Source organism: Berghia stephanieae, chromosome 2, assembly GCF_034508935.2.
Source record: "Berghia stephanieae isolate SIO BIC M18660-M18661 chromosome 2, UCSD_Bste_1.3, whole genome shotgun sequence".
In the NCBI taxonomy this organism is placed as follows: domain Eukaryota; kingdom Metazoa; phylum Mollusca; class Gastropoda; order Nudibranchia; family Aeolidiidae; genus Berghia; species Berghia stephanieae.
In genome coordinates, this window is record NC_088361.1 from 37,109,837 (window position 1) to 37,119,836 (window position 10,000).

Sequence of the window (10,000 nt, forward strand, 5' to 3'; positions counted from 1 at the left end):
AATTGGGAGTTATTTTAAATAATTGGTGTTTGAGAGAAAATTAAATTTGGCGAAATTTAGAAAATGCGTTTTGTGAGAGTAGTACATGCAGCATAATTAGGACTGCTAAATTGAGGTCAAGTAGGTCATACATCGATAGAAATGTCAAATGGATCAGACTTCCATCAGACTTCCCTCAGACTTCCATCGGGCAATTATATCTTGACAAACCATTTGACAATATCGTTAGTGCCATAAATAATCACTTATATATTTATTTTAATTTGGATTTATATTGATATATTGTAACGTTGTTCCTTTTAAGGTTGATCCAGTGAAATATGTGACCCGACGTCCCTTAACGGTATTATGTCGGAATAGATACGATCGCAGTGAAGCTAGAATTAAACTGGTAAGAAATACGACAATTGCAATTTAAGAAATGTTATTTATTCTCCAACATAACGAATAAATAACAATGTGAAATTGAATGCAAGCTTCAAACAGATAAAATGGACGTTTCGGGTTTCCCCTTTATCAACAAAACAGGATGAATGAAATACTACAGATGAATGAGATAATGTGTGCGGCTAATATTCCCAGGGCTTCTAAAGTAAATACCCTTTTGAGACATTGGGTTGACTTTTAACATTTTATACCGATACTCAAAGCAAATGGTCATTATTGCTCATAAGAAATAAATTATCCCAACAATATTTTCATATAATGAATGGGACTGTGGGCTATATTTCTTTGACAAACTTGTCACGAATAAGAGATAAAATGAACTACCAAAGACCTCCCTTGAAGCTCTGTTAGATTTTATCAGCTAGAAGCAAGTAGCGTGGATAATGCAACCTGTGCATTGTTTGGCTTTTATCGGATTGATCGATTATCGGCATGACGTCATTTATTGATATTAAACATTAAAAAGGTTCTGAATGGTTCTGCGCACGGAGAGCAAACAACCGGTGCAAATATTCTGTTTTCTAATGTACGCACCTAATCGCCCTTGGTCATGCTAAAAATACATTTATGATAAATCAATAATCAAGATTTATGAGATTTCTTTATCTTTGCCAGATTATCGGTTACAATTTTAAAAGTAACTATCTTATATTTCATCATTTAAATTATGTGAAATCCAGTTCTGTGATTAGGTCTCACCATTTAAGTATTGATGTTATGCATTGAGGTAAACTACTCACAGCATCCATCAGCAAAATTAAACACACCAACCGTAGCCATCGGTAAATTATAGCCTGACCGTGGCCTTCGTAAAGTTATGGCCTGATATTGACCAAAAAATGACGTCAAAATGCCAGTCTTTTGCCACAAAAAAAAAAAACAAATCGTGAGTTGTATTCAATAGTTCAACCAATGAAATAACTTGTTTCCATGAGCTCTACTAACGACAACTCACTTGGCGGTGCAAAAACCAAATAATGACGTCAAACTGCCAGTCCTTTTGGATTTCAGTATCAGGCTATAACATAACGATGGCTACGGCCTGACACTGAAACCCAAAAGGACTGGTCTTTTGACGTCATTATTTGGTTTTTGCACCGTCTAGTGAATTGTCATTAGTAGTGTTCATGGAAACAAGTGGTCCCATTGGTTGAACTATTGAATACAACTCACGATTTGTTTTCTTTTGTAGCCAAAGACTGGTCTTTTGACGTCATTTTTTGGTCTGTGTCAGGCTATAAGTTAAAGATGGCTACGCACCAACACCACAATAATGTGTGTAAACTTTAATTTTTATTGTCTGATTGATATTGATGTTGTTCGTTGAGGCAAAAAAAAAAATCATAACACCCGCCAACCTGATATAACACACCAACACACTAAACTATGTGTAATCTTGTAGATGTTCGTAGTCCGATTGATAGAATTTAAGAATAACTAATCATTAAAATGGCTTTCTGAAAAAATGCAAAGAGCTGAGTGACATTAATTTCGTTCCATCTATGATTTAGTAATAAATAATCACTAACAAGCTGTCTAAAATAATACCAAAGAGCTGAGTAGCGTCAACCTCGTTCCTTCTATAAATCAGATATAAATGTTTAAGGTCACATAATATCGTTGTGTATGTAGGTAGGATTCATCTGGGGGAAGATATTGGGAGTAAACTACCTAAACACATAACATTTATACGGGTCTGTTCTCTTTTATTACATTCAAGTACACCAGCATTCCTCACTGTGAACCCCCCCCCCCCCCCCCTCTCTTTTCTCTCTCTCTCCCTCTCTCTCTCTCTCTCTCTCTCTCTTTCTCTCACTCTCTTTTGCACACTCACACACACATACACACAAACACACAGTAGAGAGGGGAGGGAGAAAAAAATAAGAGAGAGATAGGGAGAAAGAGAAAGAAAGAAAGAAAGAGAGAGAGAGAGAGAGAGAGAGACAGACAGACAGACAGACACACACAGAGAGAGAGAGAGAGAGAGAGAGAGAGAGACAGACAGACAGACAGACAAACAGAGAGAGAGAGAGAGAGAGAGAGAGAGAGAGAGAGAGAGAGAGAGAGAGAGAGTGTGTGTGTGATGGGGGAAAAAACTAAGAATGCTAACCAGTGGATATTTGTACAATCAAATTACGGAATCAGTGACACCCCCGCAATCTCGCTCGGACAAATTAAATTATATAAATGGTTGTTTACAAATAAGACAATAAATTTAGTTAATGTTACTCTGCTCATTTTTTTTTTCGACTGTTAAGGAGTGTTTTCATCGAAGATGTATGGGGTTTGCTAGTAAACTGTAACAACTTTAATTTGCTGGTTAGTTCACCTCAAATTCACTCTTTATCTTTGTTTTCACTCAAGGAAAAAAAATTGAGCATTTGTATAGCCAAATATCCAATAGATCCGATCAAAGGGGCCTTTGGCCAACCATAAAAACTAATATGTTAGGCGATATTACAATTTTTATTTTTGACAGAGACACTACTTTTAACGTTCCATTACTCACTTTACACCAAGTGCGGTGAGAAAACGTGAGTATAGAGCCTTTCCAAGGACTTGACTATGCTCCGCTCACAACGAGGCTCGACCCTTGGACCTTCCGATCAGAAGGCAGCAGCTTCTAATGGTGCTCACACTACTATGTTTTGACGATCAACCCAATCAACAAATTCTTTACCGCACTCGTGCATCGTCGCAAACCCGCCCGGAAGCTTCGTCACACCACACCGTTCAACTAGATGCTCTGCGGTTTCTGGATCTTTACCACAACGGGTACATGTTGGACAGGTGGAAAGTCCACACTTATGAAGCGATTTTGCCGTTAGGCAGGTTCTCGACCGAAGCCGATTCGCTACCACCCAGTACCTCCTCTTACTGGTGGAGAAACCTGGCAACTACTCCCCCAGTTTTGAGGAGTTTATGTCCCCGCCTCCGTCGAGGGATTAAATTCATCCAAACCGACTTCCATCTCGTATATGCATCTCTGTCCGTAGTCAGGGAATCTGCGTACAAGGGTGGCCGAGACTTATTTCGGCTCGAAATGGGGACACCGTCCATAATGCACTTCAGAGGGGTATCCCTATTCCCTCTCTCTTTGATCTTATTCAGCCAGTTTACATCAATCGTCTCCCTCCGGACATCGGGAGCTGGATTGTTGCCATTATCGGGCCCCTTTCTCTAGGCGTTGTTGCCAGCGTTCCTGACACTATGTACATTGACTTGCGAATTTTAACATCTACCTTCTCAACGTTCCTACTTCTACCCCACACTGGAGCGCAATACGATCAGAAGGCGAGTGTCATGCCGCAAAGACCACATAGATTCACAAATAATTTTACCAGATTGAGTTGACGGTTCACATTTTTCCTAGATTGTTTTGTGTTTGATTAAATATTAAAACCAAAACCAACATACACAAATCCTTGCACGATTACTCCTGATTGAGAGGTCTGCTATTGATTTTTTCACATGACGATGAATGACCAGAAGCTGAGAACAAAATCAATAATTGGTTACCACCTGCTGTGTCATGCATATCATTATTATTGCTAAGTATAGACAAAGAATAAGATGATCGTCTCAATACGGTTTCACGCTGATGTTAAATACGACATTCCCCAGTGAACTGCCGTACCTGGAAAGTCACTGTTTAACATTTGGCCAAAATACTCGTCCTCCAAATATCGATAGGTTTAAATGACCCTCGTCTCGACAAAAACTCTCAAACCTGGGACTTCCGTGAAAGGAGTAAATGGAATGCAATGATAGAACAGACTGCAAAGGTGGACCGATTTAAATAGATCCTCTTTTTTCCCGCCCTAGGGTATCGGGGGTACCATCATGCTCAGATATTGGCATTTTTAATTCATCGAACGCTTTGTCTACCCCCTAATTAATTGGCCGAGCATCATGGATGTTTTTATTTTCATCTTGTATTTATACCGCTTATCCAGGGTGTGAGAAAAAAAAACCCATAAACTATTACGACGCAAATTTCAGTACGAATCTAGATCAAGTGACAAAAAAAAAATAAAAATTTACAAGCAACACGAATAAAACCATAAGTTAATTCTTGCTCAATTTAATAAAAATGCTTTAATGATTAAGAAACCACACCGGTTATACTATCTAAACTCGTATAAAATCACGATATAGAAAGTTTCCAAAATTGCTTCTTGTTTTAGCAGTGCAGTGTTACTAGTATAAGAAGTTGATGCGCCTGGTTGATAAACAAATAACCAATCGGGACAAAGTCTGGAATAAGTTTTTAGTTTCTAGCAATGCCAAATAAATGTCAGTACGAGCAGAAATCATTAATTGATTTAATTCCAAAGCCTCCAACGTACCCTAACTGACTTGATACATAATATGGACTAAAGCATAGGTCATTGATGGTTTATTAGGGTATTATAACGTTTTGAAGAAAAACAGAGTTAAAAGAATTAATTCAAATGCATTCGATTGACTCCCTATTCAAGACATACAAGAAATCAATTGGATCAATGGAAAAATACTACGGATCAGCCATAAAACAAAATAAGGAATCGAAAGATCAAATAAAAATTTGAGAATTACATCCAAATTCTTCGATATGTTATTTATGCGGCGGGTTCAATTAAACACTCGTAGAATTTTAAAAAATTAATATATTTTTTTGAAAAGTTGCATGCATAAAATTGTATAATTGGGTTTGATTCTGGTAAAATTTTAGACTTGTATAATTTATAGTCTGGCGGCTGCAGGCTTCTAAACTTTTCTGGGGGTTTTGTTCTATCTGCTGATATATAAATTACCATTAGAATTGCACAAGAGAAAATTATTTTGTGACAACATCATAACTAAGTGATATCAGCTTTGTCATGGGCTTTTATCAATTTTATTGCCCCCCCCCCCCCTCAAGCGCCAAACATTGTTGTACGTAGCATAAGCGTATTCCTGTAAAAATTAACCAACTCACTTATCTCATTACATTTTAGAAATAAATACAAACCTTTCTCAGCCATACCATCATGTAACTTTTTTCTTTCCAATTCGAACACTGACAGAATGACTTAGGCCTTTTTCTGTACTGTCGGAGTTCGGGTTGCTGGACCTAAGTGATTGGAATGTCACTGGAGGTTTTTTAATACTTCCTCCGATAGCAACGCTCTCCATGCCGGATCGGGAATTCCCGGCAGGGGCAGGAGCAGGTCTCGGCGAGTTCCGCATTTGCCGCCTCTCCTCCCTTCTGGATATGATAAGATCCAGTTGTCTCTGACGTTCTGCTTGAGACTTCTCATGCTGGTCCTCTAGGGCATTCAGAAGATTTACTGTCTCGATTTGTTGGGGCTTTAGTTTAAAAAAAAAGTAATTGGAAAAGAATAAAGAGAAGGGGAGAATTAGCAGTATGGCATCTTGGCGCAAATATTGGTGTCATTAATATTGTTGTCGTTATTGTTGTTGTTGTTGATGATGATGATGATGATGATGATGATGATGATGATGATGATGATGCTAATGATGATGATGATAATGATGATGATGATGATGATGATGATGATGATGATGATGATGATGATGATTATGATGATGATGATGATATTGATGATGGTAAAATTAAAAAAAAACAATTCCCTTTATTGATCTCATAAACGATTTTTTTTCTTTAGGCTTTATTACAAGGGACGACTGAAATAACCCAGGCGACAGCCGCAGTGCAGCGTCGCAAACTGAGCTAGAGCCATGTGACTTGTGGAAGGTACACATGCATCCTATTGTTAGAAACTTGCTATGTGAGTCAATTATAGTTTTATTTTCTTGTAGTTGAGGTCTTCCTTTATCATTTATGCCAGAACTTTGACAAAATTCAGCTTTATTTTTTTTAAAAATGAGATTCTGTTTAAATATTGCTATGCACAATAAAAACCCTCTGGGCATTGTCGATGGTCAGAACATATGGTTTGTTTATGCATTTTACGTAATCCGCATTTATTTTCAATGTTGTCTTAATTCTTTGGCTATATCGTCTTTACTCTAAGTAGTTAAATTAAATTTGGCTATAAGGTATATTTAACCATAATATGGGAGGAGGTATTTACATTGTTTGTGGCTAGTAAATTTTCTTTGTATTGACAATTCCCAGGAAATCGCCAATCTAATGCATCTCTTCAAAAACACACAGAAAATATGTTCAAAATACGATCGCTAAGACCATACAGTCCAAATGTCTAATTTTCTGCTCGAACATTCAGACGTAACGTGGGTTTTGTTGTGAATCCAAGACAGTGCATCTCTATCTCAGCGACAAATAAAGCGTTTTAAACGGAATTTATTGTGAAATACTTTACAACATTTGCGGTGACATTTATTTCCTCTTGTAGGAAACTGTTGTCCCTTTTGTATAAAGACAATGCGGTTATATAGCAGAGAAACACCCAAATGTTAAGCTTGTCTTTATGATATGACGGAAAACTGTTTGTAAAACGCTTTTTCCAATGGACTCACCTACAGTCTACATGCTGAGTAGACTTTGTTTGAACTTGAGAAGTCATTTGTGTGCCATCGAATCAAGCTGGAGTTATTTCGCAGTGAAGTGAATTACGAAAAGAGCTTTTAGAGCGTAAATTGTACCCAAAATAAACGTTTCTTTTAAATCTTTACAAAATTATATTTTTCTTAACAATAAAACAAATAATTATCTCAAGTGTCATATTTTTTTACAACGAATTCAATTTTCATTTGAGTCAGCACCATTCAAGATAGCTAGAAAGATGAAGGGATTAAACGTTACTCATAAATAAGGGAACAACACAAAACAAACCACGTTTCGGCCTTTGGTCTTTTTCAAGTAAACGCTAAGCGGTACGGTCTTTGCTTCGTACCCGAAAGGTACCGAGTTCGATGAGAAAAGTGAGTGGAGAAGGCACTTATGTTGATAACAATAAGACATGAAGTAGGAAAGTACCAGAAGACAATAGAGAATAATTCTTAATTCGCAATTTTTATTCTCTTTTGTCTTCTTCTCCTATTCACTTCATTTTTTGTTTTTATCAACATAAGTGCCTCCACACACTTTTCTGAATCAAAAATTCATCCTAAATACCGGAGCATACCCAATGTCCCAATTGTTTCTTTGTTACATGTTTGTGTTTAGAATATTGGCTATTAAGCTTAAATGCTGGCCAACTAACTTCGTGGCGTTTGTGTGTGTTTAACCCGTGACCTCAAGAAGACGGGGAGAGAGAAGGCTCCAATAAAGACTAGGGTTAGAAGCAATTTTATTTTATTTATTTTTTTTTTTTGGGGGGGGGGGGGGGGGGGGAGGGGCGTGGATAGCTCATACGGTAGAGTGACGATCTCCCCGACCAGGCGGAGTTGTCGTACCAGTAAGGTCGCGGGTTCGAGCCCCCATCGTCACCGAGTTTGATCACCTGCTGCTGCGCTGTGTGGCCTTGAGCAAGTCACCTCGCCCTAGCTCAATTTGTGGCGCAGCACTGAGGCTGATGCCTGGGTTATTCCAGTCTTCCCTTGGAATAGACCCTCGAGACAAATTTCCCTCATGGGATGAATAAAGAGAATTATATATATATATATATATATATATATATAATATATATATATATATATATATATATATTATATATATATATATATATATATATATATGGATAATAGTTGAAAGAGTATAAATAAGTCAAATTTACTCCCTTGATCTTTCTCCCCATTTTATTAGAGGCACCTCTAGTTTTTGGTTTTACTACCATTCAAGATCATCATGAACCAAAACCATGAATAAAACATTGAAGGTAACGCAAAAATGTAAATAATTATATAACAAATTTACCGTGATAGACGTCTTAGGAGGATCAGTTGACGAGTCACTAACTGGTGTCCCAGGTAATTCCAACTCTAACTCGGCGATACACGCGGACACAGTGGGAATGGTTGGTGAACAAGTGTTGGAACTGTCAGTGGAGACCACCGTGGATATCGTGCTGTTGGAAGCAGCTGCCTCGAGTTCTCGCTTGGGCTTCAGCCTGTTCGTAATAGCATCGGTGTCGATTTTGGTATCACGAGGAGTTGTGCTGGGTAGCGTCTCATTCTTATCATTTTGTAACTTGTTGAGGTTGTTAAATGCTTTCGTCTTTTTCATGTTAAATGTTAATTTATCTATAAATTCCTGGGCTTTCTGGTTTTTGCGAATAAGTTTTTTTTGAAGTTCTTCTCGCTTCGTAGGAGGGAGCCGTACTCTTGACTGTGCATGAGAGTAATATAAAGAGAAATTGTTCACGACTATGGGTACCGTGAATGCCACCACCAAAACCCCACATAACACGCACATGGAACCGATGATATAACCGACTTCGGTTATGGGCACGGTGTCTCCATAGCCCACTGTTGTCATCGTAACAAGTGCCCACCAGAATCCTATAGGAATGTTGTTGAAAGTTTCATTTTCAGCATAAAACACGATGCTGGCAAATATAAGAACTCCAGTGAAGAGAAAAATCACCATAAGGAACAACTCTCTCATACTGACTTTGATGGTGTACACTAATATTTTGAAAGCCGTGTAATGCTTCATCAGTTTAAAAATCCTCAACACTCGAATGATTCTCAATGCTAAGACTAACTTGATAATCTGTGAGCTTTTATCATTCGGGTCGACAGATTTGATAATTATTGATGCAAAATGAGGAAGAAGGCATAGAATATCTATTATATTAAGAGCCTCTTTTAGAAATTGGCGTTTTCGTGGGGCAAAATAGAAACGCGCTATATATTCGATGGTAAAGAAAGCTGCGCAAATATAATCCAAGATGACCATAGCTGAATGAGGATCTGATTCGCTAAAAGGGACATTTTTATGTTTGTTATATCGGCAGCAAACAGTACTTGGGACAATATGGGTCGGGCTGCATTCTCCTGAAGTATGGGAAGTGGAATTGTAGCCTGGTTTTGGTTCTCTGAACATATGGTGGGTCTCCAATACGAATACGGTGATGGAAAGTAGGACGAAGAACATTGAGACCACGGCATAGATCTGAGGAAAAAATAAAAATGAAAATGAACATATTACTTTTTTTATTGAAGAATAATTTGATGCGTTTGCAGTTTAATTTCAATTAATTTTCCCTATGGGATGAATATAGGGAATATCTTTAAAAATAGGGGGCGGGAGGGGGGGGGGGCAGCGTGGCTTTGCTTCGTACCCGAAAGGTACCGAGTTCGATCGCCCGCCGCTGAGCTGTGTGACCTTGAGCAAGTCAACTCGCCCTAGCTCAATTTGTGGCGATGCACTGCGGCTGACGCCTGTGATATTCGAGTCTTCCAGTCTAGGAATAGACCCTCGAAACAAACTTCCCCTATGTGATGAATAAAGGGAATATTATTATTATTATGTACTATTAAATCTATGGTATCAATGCTTAAATCGATAAATCGTATATATAAATCTCACAACTTTGAGGTCAATTTATGACTTTTTAAAATTTCCAAAAAATTTGGACATTACTCTGAATTCGTAAACAACAGTAGCAATTAAAACCTACTGATTTCTCAACTATTAATG

The 10,000-nt window shown here is 37.9% G+C and overlaps 1 protein-coding gene across 1 annotated transcript in view; it reads right to left on the reverse strand.

The window, feature by feature from the left end:
* LOC144966777 (potassium voltage-gated channel protein Shaw-like) overlaps positions 1-10,000 on the reverse strand; it is a 52,787-nt gene that overhangs the window by 5,794 nt on the left and 36,993 nt on the right. Inside the window, exons 4-5 of the mRNA XM_078903556.1 lie at positions 8,273-9,472; positions 5,441-5,778 (exon numbers count right to left, since the gene is read on the reverse strand). Of these exons, the coding sequence (XP_078759682.1) occupies positions 5,458-5,778; positions 8,273-9,472 (1,521 nt within the window). The 3' untranslated portion in view covers positions 5,441-5,457. The remainder of the gene's footprint in view (positions 1-5,440; positions 5,779-8,272; positions 9,473-10,000) is intronic.